This window comes from Poecilia reticulata, linkage group LG12 (genome assembly GCF_000633615.1).
Source record: "Poecilia reticulata strain Guanapo linkage group LG12, Guppy_female_1.0+MT, whole genome shotgun sequence".
Lineage (NCBI taxonomy): Eukaryota > Metazoa > Chordata > Actinopteri > Cyprinodontiformes > Poeciliidae > Poecilia > Poecilia reticulata.
The window spans coordinates 17,188,573-17,206,875 of NC_024342.1; the positions used below are offsets into that span (position 1 = coordinate 17,188,573).

General features: G+C 37.6%; 2 protein-coding genes across 3 annotated transcripts in view; one reads left to right on the forward strand and one right to left on the reverse strand.

Annotated features, from left to right (window-relative positions):
* The window catches only part of ric1 (RIC1 homolog, RAB6A GEF complex partner 1), a 29,618-nt gene extending 15,721 nt beyond the window's left edge, over positions 1-13,897 (reverse strand). For both annotated transcript variants that reach the window (XM_008424284.2, XM_008424283.2), the window contains exons 1-2: positions 13,307-13,897; positions 8,405-8,512 (exon numbers count right to left, since the gene is read on the reverse strand). In XM_008424284.2, coding sequence (XP_008422506.1) covers positions 8,405-8,512; positions 13,307-13,447 — 249 coding nt within the window. In that variant the 5' untranslated portion in view covers positions 13,448-13,897. The remainder of the gene's footprint in view (positions 1-8,404; positions 8,513-13,306) is intronic.
* A 556-nt stretch (positions 13,898-14,453) lies between these two features.
* Positions 14,454-17,777, forward strand: exosc2 (exosome component 2). Its single transcript, XM_008424285.1, has 9 exons — positions 14,454-14,793; positions 15,540-15,641; positions 15,758-15,803; positions 16,109-16,198; positions 16,282-16,347; positions 16,450-16,518; positions 16,772-16,948; positions 17,092-17,220; positions 17,472-17,777. The coding sequence occupies exons 1-9, from the start codon at positions 14,672-14,674 to the stop codon at positions 17,550-17,552; spliced, it is 882 nt and encodes a 293-aa protein (XP_008422507.1). The 5' UTR covers positions 14,454-14,671; the 3' UTR covers positions 17,553-17,777.
* Positions 17,778-18,303: the final 526 nt, after the last annotated feature.

Genomic DNA, 18,303 nt, shown 5'->3' on the forward strand with positions numbered 1-18,303 from the left:
ATATAACACCCCCCCACCCCAAAAAAACAGGCTTATTATATATCTAAAGGTCAGCAGATCAACATCAATTGCAGAATATTTAATTATTTAGCATTTCTTCACCAATAAGGAAGGATGTTTTGACCGCCAGAGTTTTCTTTGATGCATAAACTGCAAATTCCAATATGAAGACATAAACTTACCTGAGAAAATGTTTAATTTCAACATTAAATAACATATTTTCTCTCAATTTAAGCATAAAAAGAAATACACAGACAAACAGCTGAACTTTTCACCTTGCCCTGTCTAATCATCTTCACACAGCAGGACAGGTAGAAAGAAATATTCCTGATGCTTTTGGTTTCTTCAAGGGAAATGCAATTCACCTGAAATTTGTATCAAGTAAAAGCTTTAAAAAAATGAATATAATAATAAAAAAATTAAAAAAACACAGCCAGTACTAAGGTACTTGGACATCATAGAAAATAATGTGCATTGGTGTGATGACAGGTTAGAAAAAGTGGGAATAAAGAAATAGAAACATAATCTCTCAGTGAACACTAGTTGGAATCAGAAAGTTTGCTAATTTTTTCCATTGGTGGTTGAATTAGAGCAGCGTTTTTCAACCTTTTTTGAGCCAACGTACATTGTTTTAATTGAAAAAATCACGAGGCACACCACCAACCAAAAATGTAAACAAAGACACTCTGTAGCCGCCTATATTACACATATAGTCATTCTTATCAAAGTATCTTGAATAGGAATCAAATAAACACAAAAATGTATTTTTAGCACATTTTACATTTCTTATTTCAAATTGCACTTAACATATCCACTTCAAAAATACACCTGAACAGCGCCACAACACTGGTGTTAAATTTAAAGAAGTTGTAGAAAACCTCAAAGTGTTTTACAAACTAATCCAAAAGCATTCTTTTAGCCAGAATACAGAAAATAATTCTTATTCTGAAAGCAGCAGATAATAATCTGCAAAAATAATTGCAGATTATTTTTGCAATTTGCTAGTATGGTGCGCTCAATAAAAAAAAAAAAACTGGAAGCTGCTCTCGGTTTTCCATAAGGACCCAGCGGAGGGCAGCAGAGGGCTGCGTCCTAATAAATCTGCTGGATATATGAAGGACGCAGCCCTCCGTCTCCAAAGCCGAACCATGGTTTCGTTCACACCTAGCTTAAATGCAGCGGCTCTATTTCCCTCCTGTAGTGCCAGATTGACAGCCCTCAACTTAAAAGCTGTATGATATGAGTTTGAAAACATTTCTCCGTCGTGCCTACTGCTAGCATGTGTTTGTTCTAGAGGTGTGCCGATCGGTCACCGATCATAATCGGGCCGATTTCCCGATACCGATCATCTGCTTCTCATTTCGCAGCCTGTGCAGCTGGTCTCCTCTTTCCTTCACTCAGCGCAAACGCGCAGCAACAAATCCTAAGCGATGTGGAACTATAACGCACTGAGTGAATGGGGAAGTTTGCGTGTTGCGGCAGAAAATTAAAGCACGTGGCGTGAAGCAGGTCAAAATGCATCAACACGACGAATCTAATATGGCATAAAAACAATGCCATACTTGACTGAGTTTGGCTACATCGAGGCTCACTGCAGTAAAAAAGACATGCGGAGGATCAGATAGCAGGTAAAGCAGCGCACAGCTACAAACCCTCACCCGGATTAGCATGACTGTCGGAAAGCTAAACAAATAACCCGCAAAAGTATTTAAGTCTTCGAGCTGCGATGCAAGACGCTGGTTCTGCTCTCGCTGTTCCTGTAGCCAGGTGGAGCAGACGGAGCCGCTTCTGCTCCACCTGGTAGTGACTCTCACACCGAACCTCTGTTTAAAGCTGCAGCATCTAACCTAAAAAATACATTTTACATACGTATTAAAACTTTCGCTGTCCTAACATGAGACAAATAATCTCTGAAAAAATATTCGATCTCCTCCCTGCTCTGCATAATTACTCCGCTCAGTCAGAAACAGCCACTCAGAACTAGCAGTAATCAGCTAGCCGCCATGCTATCAGGAAGTTTTCATTCAGTAACTCTGGATTGTTTATTGTAATGGATCCTGTATTTGCCTTTGAATGTTAAGTTTTATACTTGAATTTCTTTGGCAATGTTGAGAGGTTTTATTTTGGCTCTTTGCATTATTTAGCCTCTTCAGAGCCTTCATATGTTTTCAGTCTGTTAAAGATAGTATTACTGATAGCAGTACAATTTGCACAATGCCCGTTTTGTTTAGTTTTCTTCTTTTTGTCTAAATTAAGGTGAATTCATGGTTCCATTTTCCACATAATGTAACCGGTAGTGTTTATGATAAAAAATAAATAATAATTATGTGACCGGTATCGGTGATCGACCCTCATGGGTGATCAGTATCGGTAGAAAAAAACCTGATCGGCACATCTCTAGTTTGTTCTAAATGAAAATTAGCACGTTCTTCTTTGATTTCCAATTTTGACCTCCAATGATTCACTTCCTGTTAGAGAGCCCCCTGGTGGTTGAAGAAAAATTAACAGAAAAGCCACACCGGGCTACAATCCGCATGGTTCAAAGCTCAGGAAAAAAGTAGCGGCTTATAGTCCGGAAAATACGGTACCGTAGGTGAAATTTAATAATTTCCACGGCACACCTGGCAATCACTCACGGCACACTGGTGTGCCGCGGAACAATGGTTGAAAAACACTGAATTAGAGCATCACTAACATGTTATACTTAATGCCCTCAGTGTTAAAACATAACAATGCAAATATGCCATAACTAAATCAGTTAAATCTATCCATTATCTTCATAACAATCAACAAATATTCTTGCTGATTAAAACGCTTCAACAGCCATTAGTTAAATACAAAAGTAAAACTGTCAGCATTTCAACATCCACTGGAGAAACTCCCTAGTCATCACAGAGAAACAGCAACGATACAGACACACACTGCTGTCAAGGAAACTTCAGAACCAGAGCCTGTTGGCTGAAACATGAAACGAAACTTGATCTGCAGTCCCTCTCCAGCGAAAATGTGCCAAGACTTTGCAATGTCTGATCATGATCAATCTACGGATGCTTTACTGCTAAAAGGTCATTTAGAAAAACAACTATATATTTTTTTTCTTAAGTATAACCTTTCACTGTTGAACAGTTTCTGCAACATGCAGCAAAATCCTTTTTAAAAACTCACATCTGGAAATCCTTTTAAATATGAAACAAAAAGTTTCTCACACATTTGTTCTATTTTTTTATATATATATATAAAAAATATATATATATATTTCATTTCTAAAATTGATTTCAAAAGCTCGCTGGTTGCAGAAATCAGTTACCACTTAAATCACCCCCGTCTTTCATCTGCAGTTTAATCACAGTAAAACATAGCAGCAATAACAGGTGCAATCTGCTGGTGGGACTTTGATTAGGTTCATTTCGACTCGTAGAGGGAATAAAAACTGCGAATGAAAGAAAGAGTAGATGCAGAAAGAGGGCTTCGAGGACACCTTGTACTTTCAATGTGATCATACATGCGGAGATAATGGCGTAGGAAGAGGCAGGACGCCAACTGGAGCCCCACAAATATGTAGGCACTGAAGTTCAAAGGCAATCAGTTGCCCAGTATAGGGGAGGTTTTTGTGCGTTTTCCATGAACAGTCATCAGTGTTCAGGCTGTAAAGCAACTATCTGTGAAACACTAAAAAAGAAATAAAAAAATAAAAAATAAAATAAAAAGAATCCTACCTGTTTGATCAAACAGCTAAAATATACATGACCAAAATCTTATAAACCATTTTCAATAGAGTCGAGGAAGCAGATTTTTTTTTCTGTTAACACTTGGTAGCAAGTGTTAGCATTCCTGACATATATGATTTACTATTCTTAACTTAACCCTTCTAGACTTAATGATGTGTCTGAAATAAACAACATCAAAGGTTTGACCTCATGCCAGAGTTGGAAAAAAATAAAATGAAAGAAAAAAGCGGACTTCAGGCAAGCCAAGAGAAAGACTTTGGAAGTCCATGTAGAGAAACTGAGAAGTCAGCAGAATACTATACAGTGTGATGCCGTATCGAAGTCTCTCTCTTAGACGTGCCTAAATTCGTCCCAGAGGTGCAACAACACACGCACACACACACACAAGCTTACAGCCAGCTGCTACTCTTCTCAAAACTGGGAGAACTTCAACAACTTCAGCTGCAACAGATCATCATTTAAATCCATGCAAACTTCGTCGCGGCTGACTTTTGCTGCAAAACAGAAGCCTCTGGCACGAAGCGTATCAAGTTAAACAGTTCAAAAGCAGAGCACAGATGTGAGACGCGTATCTAACAAGAGTAGGGCTGAGAGCGCCCTGAAAGCCCACAGCTGTCAGGTGTGCTAACCAAGAAGTCTAAACACATTCCTCCATCACCGTTAAAGAGTGCAGTCAGGTTACTCTGATCACCGCTGCCGAAAAGGCCAGCTGCATTTATGTTCGAGCTAATGCGCTGTTACTGTGTTGCATCATGGACGTTCGGGCTGGAGATCAGAACCTGTGGGCCGCAGCAGAAAGATATTGATGCTACAACTAGAAATCAGCCTGCCATTTCTAAACCGTCTATTGGTTTTTCAGAATATTGCTGAATAATGGAGAATTAAAGCTGCCTCCCCCCCCCCCCCCCCCCCCCCCACACACAATGTAATGTATGAGTGAATGCACACTGTGCATGTACAGGAGAAAACTTGCAGAGATCCTGGCAGATTATGCTTTACTGAGCAGCGCCTTATGAGAGTCTAAAAACAGAGAGGGAACATTTTGGCCTCGGAATGATCCCAAAAAAGGCGGAAGAAAAGCTCAGCGGTGAGAAATATTTCCTGTGTTTCAAGATGGGGTTTTTTTTTTTTCTTTAAAGTTCCTTGAGTTATTTTTCTAAAATCCTTAACTTCATTCAGACTCTTGGCTAAACATAGATGCTGGCCATAGTTTAAAAGGGCGATGACGTTAGCCTTGGGGTCTGTAGGGTGTGTGAGCGGCCTTAACATCTGGAAAACAGCTGCTTTTTTCAGAGTGAGGACAACTGTCTGGGTGAGCCAGACTTTACTTTACTCTCTTTCTCCAATTAAACAACAATACAAATCTCGATGTGAGAAGTTGTCGGTTTTTGAAAATAACGGGGGAAGTGCTCATCAATGTACCTGTGAACTTATGCAGACTACAAAAAAAAGAAATACAATAAAAAAAACAACAACTCTGGTGTTCAAATGCATTTGTTAAACGGTAAGATGGCATATGATGGATGGGAAACATTCCAATGCATTGCTCAGCAGAGCAGCTACAGCCCATTTGGCAACTGCATTTTCCTCGATTTTTACATTACACGTATATTTAATCAAAGCAGGTACTTTGATGGGAAGCTGTTCAGTGCAAAAAAAATGGATACATAATAGTGCTTTATTCCCAGCCAGGATAATCTACCACATTCATATAAACTCCACCCATTAAACCCTGTGGAAGTAGACAAAAGTAAGATTCTGGAGTCAAGCGGCTAAGCAGGAAACTGTCCTTAATCTGTGAGTAAACACTGAAGGATAAAAACTAAGTAGAGGTGGGTGGTAGCTAGTTATGTTTACTCGGATACATTTACTGCCCTCAGTACCATAGATTTTACTTTTATTTAGTATTGCTGCTCATAAGTGAGTAAAATGTCTGGATCTTCTGCCCAAAGAAAGTCACTTCTCTGAATAAGAACAAATGTGTCAAAAATCATTAAAGACAATCAATACTATAAATGATTATAAATATTATAAATACACAGATAAATGACTACATTACTCCTAAAATTGAGCCACAAACAAAGCTAACTACTAATAAAGTATTCTTAAAAATCAGGTAATAAGAGAATTAAAAAGTTCAGTAAATAATAAGATGAAAGATATGTTTTAAAGTTTTATTTCTTTATGACTTTCATCAACGTTTTAAATAAACGCATTTATGCAGTGAAGGCGAAAAGCAATATGTAAAAAGGAGAGAGTAATAATTTATGAGGGATGTTGCTGAGCTCAGTTTGAGCAACACTGCAAACTACAGACACACATTGAAGATCATCAGCTCTCAGCATTTTAAAGTCTGAATCAGTATCTGAAGAAAGCACTGAAGAACAAAAACACACGCTCACAATAAACAGCTTCGCTGCCTTTAATCCGTGGTCTTACTGCACCTTGCGTTGCGCACCAATAAATCGCCCACGTCCCACTCTATGACTCTACGCAGGAGCTTCTGCTACGTTACATTAAAACAACAGCTTTGATCAGTAGAAACATGCAAAGACCTGGTGGTTTGAGATCGTTCTCCAAGATGCTTCATATACAGTTGATGCAGAGTTTAACTAAAAATGAGCAACATGTTCTCTACAAACAACGCAACCCGTCCGTTATAACTGTTTAAGATGAGGAATAGCGCTTATTGGCTCTTTTATGTACTACTGCTTATTATTCAGGCATGTCTAATAAGTAAAAAGAAACTGAAATCTTCAATTCCAGGTCATTTGAGTAAAGCAAAAACAGAAAGATGAGTTACTGTTGCAAAAATGTAATCCCAGCCTCCAGCGCTGTCAGACTCCCACTGGGTTTTACTAGATAAACTAACACAGGAGCTCAGATGTAAACTGTTGTTTTAAAATGTACACACCTCTAGAGCCAAAGTTTTCCCGTCAGGGTTTTTTTTTAACAACTAATTTCTATATATTTTGAGTGAGTTTTTAATATCAAACGTAACACTCATCAAACTGATTTCTGATGTTAACAGTTTACTCTGAGGCTAACTGCAACCATGAAGCCACCGAAAAGGTCAGAAACAGTCAAACCTAAGCTGTGTTTGCAAAGGTCAGGTTGTGAGTAGAGATTAAATCCAGATATTTTTAACTTCTTCACCTACTCCCTGCTGCCTTGAGACCAGGCGAGAATGGGAAAGAGCGCGAGTGGCTTCTTTTCCAGACACATTCGCTGCATTCCTTCATGTATATTTTCAGCTCACAATAGGAGGTAAAAACAAAAAAGCATGAGCAGAGAGAAGAGGAAACAGACCGACATGAACAAGGCAGAAGCTTACCAGGCTTTTAATCTTCCTCTATTTTATTGACTCGTTTTGAAACAAACAGATTTATCATTTGTACAATCATGTTCTGTCTTTATAATATTAGATTAGCTGTTACAAAAAAACAACTTTCAAACTAAAAAAACCCAAATGATCTTGAATGCTGAGCCTTTGGCCTTTTGCCTCTCTGTTTTAAAACCTGACAGACAAAATGGCATTAAGGATATTGGGTGTTGTTTTGGGACAAACAATGCTGTAACCACGCCTTCTGTCTTCGACACTGTTGCTAGCAAATGGCCTGCTAGCTACTTCAATGGTCACAAAAGTGTGGGTGTAAAAAGAAAAGGAAAAGAAAAGAACAGATGATGTATCCTCAAGTTAAAGAGAATTATACCCTTCCCCCACCACCCCCATCTGTTTTGTCCCATAAGTAATAAATCAGCTCAGGATTCAAGATGGCCTTAAAAATAGCCTCAACGTCAATAAAATTACCTAAAGTTTCTCCTATCTTTGGATCCAACTGAAAATGAAAGCTGTGTGACTGATGCATACAATGCAGTACCTTTGTTTGAATTGTTTCACTTTGAGTAGACTCAATCGTGCAGTGATAAGCAGAGGACAAAGTGTTGAAATTATGCAAATACGGCTCAGTAAAGCCATTCAAACATCACATTTTGATTTTACTATTTTGGTTAGACACTTGTTGGTTGTAACTGCCTGCATTTTGACTGTTTTTATAGTGTCACTGTGAACCATTTTCTGTGCAGCATTTGTTCGAAAGACTATTGGCTCTGTCCTGCAACATACCTAGGGGGGATTCTTTCTAAAAATCTTTTTGTGACTGATAAATGACTCATTATTGACCTGAAAGCTAAAACACACAGAGTAACCGGTCAATCTGGTCATGAAGGATTAAGAATATTGGTGGAGAGCGAGCAGAAACCCTTAAAGGCAGCAGATAAGTGGAGACAAGACAATAGGAGTCATTTGGTGTTAAACCAGCTCACAAAGGCAAATAGTTATTTTTGTTTAGTGTAGGCTCAAGCCTGTATGGAAGTTCATGTTAAGTTTTTCCACCAACATACAGCAGTCTGTGAGTGGGTGTTTCACTTGTGCTTTTTAAAACAACCACAAGCTCAAAGTCTGGCAAGAACTTTGACAGTCCTCATCATTTAACAGGCTGCTATTATGCAGGGGGGTAAAAAAAAAAAAAACACAGTTTGATCTGAAGAAAATGCCAATAAAGCTAAGTTTGCAGCAAGTTTACAAGCAAATTACCAACAGGATATTAGAAAAGGGTAAAGCCTAATCAATGAAACTAAACATGAGAACGGATGAAATGTCACAGCCTACTTACCGCCACAGCGACCATGGAGTCGTCTGGCTTCCATTCTGCTTTCTGGTAAAAGCCAAACTGGGCCGCTGCCTTTGCAGACTCTATGTAGCTGACTATCAAAACACTGGGCTGTGTGTGAAGGAAAGGGACATGGAAAAGAAAATGAGTACTTTCAGAACACAAGGAAACACAGAAAACTAAATGCCTCATGATGTCAAACTTTTCAGGCTCCATTCAACAAAAAGAATCAACCAAGAGAGAAACTCTGAGGTGTTTTTTTGTGTTTAGTCATTTTGGTTAAGTTTAAAAACATAGCTCTTGGTTAAGGACGATTAGGGATCTTAAAATGCCGTGTGTGGGGTTGTGTTAGGGTGGGACTTCTCACTCCAGCAGAGACAGAGTGTATTTCAGAAAGCACCAGGTGCACAAAAAACCCCCCCATCATACTTTAGATTAACTTTTTTTTACATCATTGCTTGTATAGATTAATTTTTAAAATACCATGTTGAAGTAAATAAACACCAAAAGATTTTTTTTTCAATATATATCATTATTCAAATAAGCTAGGATATGTAGTTAGCATTATGGGTATTGTAAAATGAGCCAATAGGTCACTCACTCTGTATTAAAACTGTCCTACTTTGTCCTTCACAATTTGAAAGCTGCAGATTGTGGCAAATTTGGAAAACCTGTTTTCAGTGTGAATGAAAGCTTGACTCTACTGTGCTTTTCGGACTGAATACATACATTTCTAAACCACCTCAACACAACAGTACTGCCATAGGTATCACATCTGCACCTGGATAATTTATGACAATCCACTATAAATATTAAAAGTTTCTGTGCCTCCACCATGAGTTTTAGCTTTACTGTGGAGGAGGAAACAATCAGTAATTTTATTTGCTTATCAACAGTATGAGAGGATTTCTTGTAAAGCTGCAGCATACCACAGAGCATGCCATTTGGTTCGGTTTAATTTTACCCCAGCAAAGTTTTTTTTGTTTTTCTTTTGCTCTGAAGCTCAATTTTATTTTATAGGTCAAGTTGAGACTATTGTGATTATATAAACCCCATAAACAGCTCATTCTGATTAAACAGCTCATGCAAATTCTTTTCCTAGACATTGTAAAAAAAAATTCATTTTTTATTTGAACTACAGCTTGAAGAATTTCCAAATTCCACAGTCACCCAGTAACCTGAATTTTAACAATTTGGAGTTGTGGACACTTCCCCATAGCTGTCCATGTTCATGAGAACCAAGTAAGCCACATGAGTTTTTTTTTTACGAGTTGGTTGTTTGATTTTGTTGCTTAATAAGTTCCTTTTAGTAGCAGTCAGGATACCCTGCAGTCTACAGCTGCAGTGCCAAAAGCTACAGACGTTTAGGCTAGCTGATGTGTCAACTTCGGCACGAAGCCAGTGTAGCCACTCCTCTCTCTCAAATTTCCAAATAAAGCAGGTGCGTGCAGGCCACTCATCACAGATAGACTGCCACCGAAATCACCAGGAGTCAGATATTTTGGCAGCAGAAACATGAACAATCACAATCTAACCACAGAGGTCTTCTACACATAGACACCATCAAATTTTTTGTTTAAATAAAAGGATGTTTAGTGTTTATGCCACATGATAGAGAGAAAAAAGTAAATATGCATCCTATTGTACCTTTACCTTGTCAGAAGCAGTGTGTTTGTCACATATTATTTACAAATGTTCAACTTTATCTATTAGGTTCTTAAATACAGAAGAAGCTGCTAAAAATGAAATCTTGTTGAAGTTTAAGGCCCAAACCACAATCTTTTGTTTTGTTTTATTCTTTTACTTGCTGATTCTGAGACCTATGCACCCTGCTGAGACGTTATTGCAGCTTCATGATTAGAAGTGGGAAAAATACCTTAATCACACTTAAATAAAAAAAAGTAGTTGGCATTTTGATGAAAAGGTGAGAAATTGTTTTTTTTAGTCACCATAAATAGACAAAGTACTGCAGAAAAACACTGAACACCTACAACTATGTCAGGTCATGAAGTAGGAAAAATGTGTCCACATGTAATTTTAGAAGCAGGGATACTTAGTCAATGTAATTAGAGGAGATGGTTTAACTCTTTCTTCTCTATGGTGTTTGTTTCATATAATTAAAATTTAATAAAGTCACCGACAGCAAAACAGAAACCTCTGTCTTCTTTAGAGCTCCCAAAGTGCAAACTACAGAGAGGTTCAGCACTAAAGGATCATAACACAACAAATTTACTGGACTCTTAATCTTGTTCTTGTTCAACAGAGTTTCCTTAAAAATGATTAAAGCTTCTCTTAATTTATTTTTGTAAAATTTAAACTGTAATTTCTTACCCACAAGAGTTTGTTTTCTTTACAGATTAGTATTTTATTGCACTGAGAAGAAAAAAAACCAATTTTATTCTATAGTTTTCTGAAAATGTTGCAATTCATCCTTGATTCCATTTATTACAATTCTGATTCTCATTTAGGGCCAGATGACTTTCAAAAAATACAACAGATTATGACTCGATCAAACCAAAACGACTGACTGACCAACACAATACAGTTAGTAGAGTAGGACATTAACAAAGGACAAAAGGAAGTAAGAAAACTAGGAAAGAATAGTAGGAAGGACACAAGGAGGGAGAAGTTGGCAAATGAGGTAGAAAGGAAGGACAAAAAGAAGGAAGGAAGTAACATTTAGAAATACAAGTATGTTCTATATTCTTATTTCCGTTTGCAGGACGACATTTCAAATAAAAAAACAGCTAAACTACTACAAACAGCATACTTAACATGCTATGTTTTCATATTATTATCATCATTTCCCATGTCGTGTCAGCAAAACATGGGAAACATGCCTGAAACATGCAGTCACTGTTGGCTAAAGAGGTCTTAGGAAAACATTACAGAATACACAAATAATTGCTCCAAGTCTGTGCTTTGAGAATATGAAGAACCCCACATACTTATGTGTCTGTGTGACAGAACAGAAAACATTTATCAATTTGCTACTCTACTTCACAAACGACTGCACTGCACCTCAGCTGAGCTGAGCTGCCTGATTTCAGGCTGCAGCTGAAGACACATGAAATTAAAGAGAGAAAAGATCCTGAATAACAGTTCAGTTTCTGAGTCCATCTTTCTTTAATGCTGCAGACAGAGACGGAAGGGAAGCAAGATATGCTCCAAATCCTGGGTGTGTCTCAGGAAGTTAACAGTGACCCCTTATCCATTGTTACTGCATCTTAATAATATACAAACGGTCTGGAAAACAGACTGCTATAAACAATGCAATAGGTTATTGGGTCAAATAACTTCCGTTAAATGAAGCTTTTAGTAAACATCAGTGATGTTTAAGTTACATGATCAATTTTTTTGTTTAAATAAAAGGATGTTTAATGTTTATGACACATGATAGAGAGAAAAAAGTAAATATGCATCCTATTGTACCTTTACCTTGTCAGAAGCAGTGTGTACAATATACAAATTTATCTTTAAATAAGTTGTACAAGTTAGCTGTCGTATTAGCATAAAGAAACAAAAATAATATTAATGTTAAATATTACTATTGCAGAACTGCAGAACCCAGTCAAACAGCACATTTTTTAAAAGTTGATTTTAAGGGCCTTTATAGAACATTTATTTTGATAGGAGAGAGGGTGAAGAAAGAAGACATGTAGACAGTAGCCAGGGACCAGGAATCACTCCCAGTACTGTCGCCTCTGCACATGGTGCGTCTTCGCTACCATTTGAGCCAACCAGCTCCCCAAACAGTACTAAGCTTAATACTAAGCAGGAATTAAGAGTGAGAAATTGAAATTAATGCAAATCTCAGCAAGTCAAAAAGCTTCCAACACCCGGTTCAGGCGAGGAACACAAATGTTGTTAGGTAAAGTCAAAAAACGAATGTGTTTTCATCAAATGCTGTTTGGCACTAGAACCAACATGCAATATTTTTTGTTTTTATCCAACTCCCATAATTTTTTTTAGCTGCTTTGTTTGATCTAAATGTACAACCTGTCTTTTCAACATACCTAGAAGTTTATTTTATAGTTCTTTTAAACAAAAAAAGTCCAACCACAAACCGAGTATGCAAATCAGTCTGCGGTTAGGAGGATTAAACACAGGCCAATAGTTACCATGCAGCATTATGTTATTTCCCTGCTCAAAAACACATTAATAAATAATGAGTGAATGATTTCCATATTTTTTGCCACAGATTTTATGTGTAGTTTTTCTACCTAAATTAAATAACCTATATGTTGCAAAGTCAAAGACAAAAACACTGGTTTGATGTTGCTTACATAGGTCTTAAAAAAATCAAAAAGTCAATAAACAGAATCTTACTAATATCATAAGTAACACATACAAATCAAAGGCCTATTTGACATCATGTTCCAAATGTTTTGTCTACAAAACCCAAGTAAAGGATCTTTGAATAGTCGACTATTACACATTCTGGATGGATATTACTGTAAGCTATGAATTTTAAAAACAGGCTCTTACGAGTAAGTAACTAGACCTCTGTAACAACTGGATGAGAGACAGCACAGTAGAACCATCACTCTACACAGGTGTGTGGATATACCGCACTCTGAAATGACGCAAAACAACGTCATTTGCCATCTCAGTGTTGAGTGTACAGGTGTAACCGTATGCCAACACATCACGGTAAAAAAAAAAAAAATCTCACCAACTTCTGTTATCTAAATTACCTAGTTGTTTTTTTTAATAGTTCTCTTAGATATACACACATTACTGCCATAATGTAGAGAAAATAAGCGGCTTCCAGATAATGAAGCAGCTTTAAAGAGTCTGTCGAATGTTTATTGAAGTGAAACTAGCACTGCTGGCATTGTTGTTATCTGGTCAGCTGAGTTCTTGAACATGACTGACACCGGGCAGCAGCTTCACTCAACTTACCCGGGAGAACCAGATGCTGAGCTGCGTCTCTGACAGCAAGGCGAAGTAAAACCTCTGGGAGCTGGGCTGGATGTGAAAGGGCTCCTCGGCACTCCTCAGCGGACAAAGCAGCCTCCGGGGCCAGCCGGTTAGAAAATACATGACGGCTGAAACTCTCTCCTCAACACTCCAACAGTGCGGAGATCCTCCTTAAATAGTTTTTAATCCAGATGACACATTAGCGGCCGTTTTCGTCAGATTAAAAACTTTGGAAGATCCCAGTCTTTGGCACTGCGCAGGTTATCGGTACGCAGATGCCATAAAGATAGATTCAAGCAGCCAGTGAAGCTACGCGGCTAACTTAAAGCTAATGAGCGGTCCAAGGGAACCCAGAGTTCCCGAAAACAAAAGCAAAGAGAACCGCTGCGTCTCCACTTAGCGTCCAACTGTGAGATGCAAGCATCAAACGGGTCGAATAACTTTCGCTCCCAGTGTCGTATCAATTATTTCGGTGTTTTGACCAGAGGTGTCTGTTCACGGCTAAGAGTCTAGTTTTCACTCCACTCTGCCTCACCGTCGCCATTTTTACAAGCGTCTATCCGACTTAACGCTGATTGGGCGAGACCGGAGAGTTTGCGTGGTGTTGAAATGTGACGTCAGCTTTGTGTTATGTGAGAAATGCTGCGAGGAAGACAGAGTGGCTCGACGCTGACATCTGGCGGCGAAACAAAGTACCAACAGAAAAAAAAGAAACCTATTTTTTTTTTTTTTTTTCAAATTCTTAACAAGTCTAACAAGCAGACAGCAAATATGTCGGAAAGTAAAAATTAAAAGTAAACAAAATTTGAGGAAAACTATAAACCTGCTAGTCAGGACAAAATTGGAGAAAACTATAAACCTGCTAGTCAGACCTTTCGTTCTGTAAGCAAAAGACAAAATTTCCACTCCAAAAGTTTACCATCCACAGCATCCACTTTCTTTCTTTCTTTCTTTCTTTCTTTCTTTCTTTCTTTCTTTCTTTCTTTCTTTCTTTCTTTCTTTCTTTCTTCGTTTCTTCGTTTCTTTCATGGATTGAGGTGGAATATCGCAATAATAATAATAATCCCAAAAAATATATTGAGAGCATACGGGTTGAGTCATATTCCACTCCTTGCCTAAAGGCGGCGATGGCACATGGTTTAGTAGAAGCACTCGGAAATGAGACTGTTATTTGCTTAGCATGGTTCACTCATAGCACAAGGCATTTTAAGCTTACCAAAGTTTGTTTGGACTTTAGAGCTAATTATAGTACGTTGTATTTTAAATAATTCAATATTTGTCTTAAGTCTGTCGCGGTGAAACATCCAGCTGAAGCTCAGGAGCTAAAAAAGAAAGAAAGAGAACAACATGGCTGTGGACATGAGATTACCGACTGTTAAAAACTCAATGTCTCTTTCACATTCTGCTGCTGACCGAAAAGATCTGGTTGTTCCCGGAGATGTGATCACTTCAGACACTGGGTTCATGAGGTACGTAACGAGTAAAACAGTAGAGGAATTTGTTGGACTTGAATTGCCACCCCAATTTTTTTTCGCTAAATAATGTGCTATATAAAAATGTGCCAATTTTAAAATTTCTTTAAACTGTCATTTGATAAACGATGCACCAACTATCTAGTAGAAACTGGAATCGGGAAAATATATCAACTGTCTCTTCTAAAATAAAATAAAGTTTTTGGATCATAATTATATATATATATATATATAAAAGCTCACTTTCCTTAACATCCTTGGAAATGCCTGGTCTCCCCATTTCAGATAAACATTACAGAATCTTATCTTGAGTGCTTTTCCTGGCGTATTTTGCATTTTGTAGGACTTCCCTGGAGATCTCATGAAATTTACATTATTTTTATAAGGAGGATAATACCACCCCACTCCCCCCCACCTCCCACCAAAAAAAAAAAAAAATAGTAACCTAGTTATTTCATTAACAACAATTAATACATTTAATGTCTAACATTCCGTTTGGATTCTTGAAACTTCAGCCCCAAATACTGAATAAAATCTTAGATGTGTTTGTGAGGATGGAACAGCCAGTAGCATAATCACAAACTTAAAGAGTTTGGAGCAAATCATTTCTGCTGTAGATTCACAGATGGTAATATATTCAGACGTAGAAATTACATTGCTAAATCCAATCACATATGTTCAGACAAAGTCTGCATTGTTTGTGGCTTTTTGACTCCATATTTACAGTTCTCATTTTCCTCCAGGGGTCACGGCACATATGTTGACGAAGACAAGCTGACAGCGTCGGTGGCTGGAGAGGTGCAGAGGGTGGACAAACTAATATGTGTCAGACCTCTTAAGACGAGGTGAGTCACTGAACTTTGAACACTTGGTGCTTCTAATAACTAAGACAATGCGTATGTACTGCTATTACTTAATTCTGCAAATGCATTTGAATTATATTGATCTTTTTTTATTGCAGATTTAATGGTGAAGTTGGAGATGTTGTCGTTGGCAGAATTACAGAGGTGAGATTTTATTTTTACTCCTTATGCTGTAAAAAGAAAATGGATCTCCAAATGTAAAAAAAACAAAAAAACAAACAAAACTGAGTTAATTTGTTAACATGTAATCAAACTAAGTTTGTCAGACTTCATTTATTTATGTTTGTTTAACATGGCAACTTAATAAACTCAATATGTTTACTTGGATAAACTCAATTTGATTACTTGTAACAAATCACCTCAATTTTCACCTGTTTTCTTTTTTTTGGGGGGTGGGGGGGTATAAATTTCTCAAAAACTGTCGATCCTCCATTTGTGGTAAAACGTAGGTTCAACAGAAGCGTTGGAAGGTGGAGACCAACTCCAGACTAGATTCTGTCCTCTTGTTGTCATCTGTCAATCTGCCGGGAGGAGAACTGGTGAGATTATCGAAAAGCCTTTGATTTTGTTTAGTCATTTTTGTGTTGCAGCATGTGCTGAAGTGTTTGATTTCACCTTTTAGAGGAGAAGATCAGCAGAAGATGAGCTCACCATGAGAGAATACCTTCAAGAGGGCGATTTGATCAGTGTAGGGCATCATTAGCCTTTCATTGCCTCTGACTTGTATTTTACCGTACTTACCGTTTCCAAGAATAATGGGTATTTTTGCATTTTTCTGTGATTTCCTTAGGCAGAAGTGCAGTCTGTTTTCTCAGACGGAGCCCTGTCACTTCACACTCGTAGTTTAAAGTATGGAAAAGTAAGTTTTAGTACGCTACAATTATTTCATGCAGGTTTTCTTCCTTCTATGTTGTATGGTGATGATACGCTACTATGTAATGACCAGTTTACCACTTCATTGCAGTTCTAACAGGTTGTCTTTATGTTTCTTATCTTTATCGTTAAAAACAAATTTTTTTGTGTGTTAAAATTAATTAAAGATCGACTTTGTATTGCTTTAAAATTTTTAGTCGTCATTTTACCTCATGATCTGTTTGTCCTCTTTCTCTCAGTTGGGTCAAGGAGTGCTGGTGCAGCTTTCCCCGTCTCTGATCAAGAGGCAGAAAACGCATTTCCACAACCTACCCTGTGGTGCCTCCATAATTTTGGGGAATAACGGCTTTGTATGGCTGTATCCCACGCCGGGACAGCAAGAAGAGGAAGCTGGAGGCTTCTACACCAGTCTGGAGGTAGATTTAGAATCCACAAACACCAATCTGGAGAAAAGCACTGAGAGACCTCAGCTCTAATAATTTTTTTAATATAACCACACGTGAACTATGCTTAACTGAGATTGTTTTTGTGCGTGTGTGTCCCGTCTCTGTCCTCTCAGCCTGTGAGCCTGTCGGATCGAGAGGTGATTTCACGGCTTAGAAACTGCCTACTGGCTCTGGCTGCTCATAAAGTGCTTTTGTACGACACAAGTGTTCTCTATTGCTACGAGTCGTCTCTCCAGCACCAGGTAGGAATCACGGGGTGTTCTCCGGAAGTCCAAAATGTAATCTATAAAGAAGAAACAAAGTCGTATTAAACAAATCGAACGAGAGGCGATTGTGCTGAAATTTCTGCTGCAGTTATGAATTGAAACCCATTTTTTCTTACATCTTGTCAGAGGATGGGTCTATTATACATGTTACAGTTACAACTATAATTTATTTGTTAAAGTTTTTTTTCCTTACATTTTATTTTAAAAATACGATCTATTTGCTGCAGGTCAAGGACGTCTTAAAGCCAGAAGTGATGGAGGAGATTGTAATGTTGACACAACAGAAGCTGTTGGAACACGAGAGTTAAGAAGACACAAACTAAAGGATCTAACCAAAATCAAAGTAAACTCTGTCTAATAGGACCACTTAGATTTCTTAGATGGCTTTTGTTGTTTTGTATTTGATAAAACTCATAGCTATTTTTGCAAAAAACTGAAAAAAAAAACAATTGGTGAATTATTAGAAGACATCGCTTGAAATCTTTTGATACACAAAAGCAATTTTATTGTTTGATTAAATTCTGTAATTTATATTTTGTCTGGATTCTGTGTTGTCTGTTGTGTGGAACCTCAAAGATGGAAAAATGTACAGAAGTTTTTTTTTATGGGGAAACATCTCACATCAGCTAAAGGACGTACTGTCCATCCTTTTTAACGACTTCACTTCTGAAGTATTGCTTAACTTTTTTCCCCTTTTTTATATACTTTCCTGGCATTTTTTTATGTACAGTTTAGTCCAAAGTAATTCATACCGCTGCCAGATTTAGATTTTTAATTTTCATTCAACCCATATCTTTGTTTCTGATAGAAAATGAGACAGGCATCTCTCAGAATGTAACAATCTTCAAAGAGAATCAGCTTTAAAAACATTTTTTTATCTGCTTATATTTATGGTTCATTAGAAGTGGTATGTCAAATTATTTGTGCAATAAACAGTGGAAGAATCATCAATAAAAAAAAAAAAAAACATGTATAAAATTGCAACATTTGACTTAATAGGACAGTGGTGCTGACTGTATTATCACTAAAATTATATTAAGGTATCAGACATTACCTGCT

Bases quoted from the DNA above. Each gene is read 5' to 3' on its own strand.
- exosc2 (XM_008424285.1), top strand. From the start codon at position 14,672: ATGGCTGTGGACATGAGATTACCGACTGTTAAAAACTCAATGTCTCTT. The intron at 14,794-15,539 runs GTACGTAACGAG...ATTTTCCTCCAG, and splicing joins TCAGACACTGGGTTCATGAG to GGGTCACGGCACATATGTTG. The intron at 16,199-16,281 runs GTGAGATTATCG...TTCACCTTTTAG, and splicing joins ATCTGCCGGGAGGAGAACTG to AGGAGAAGATCAGCAGAAGA.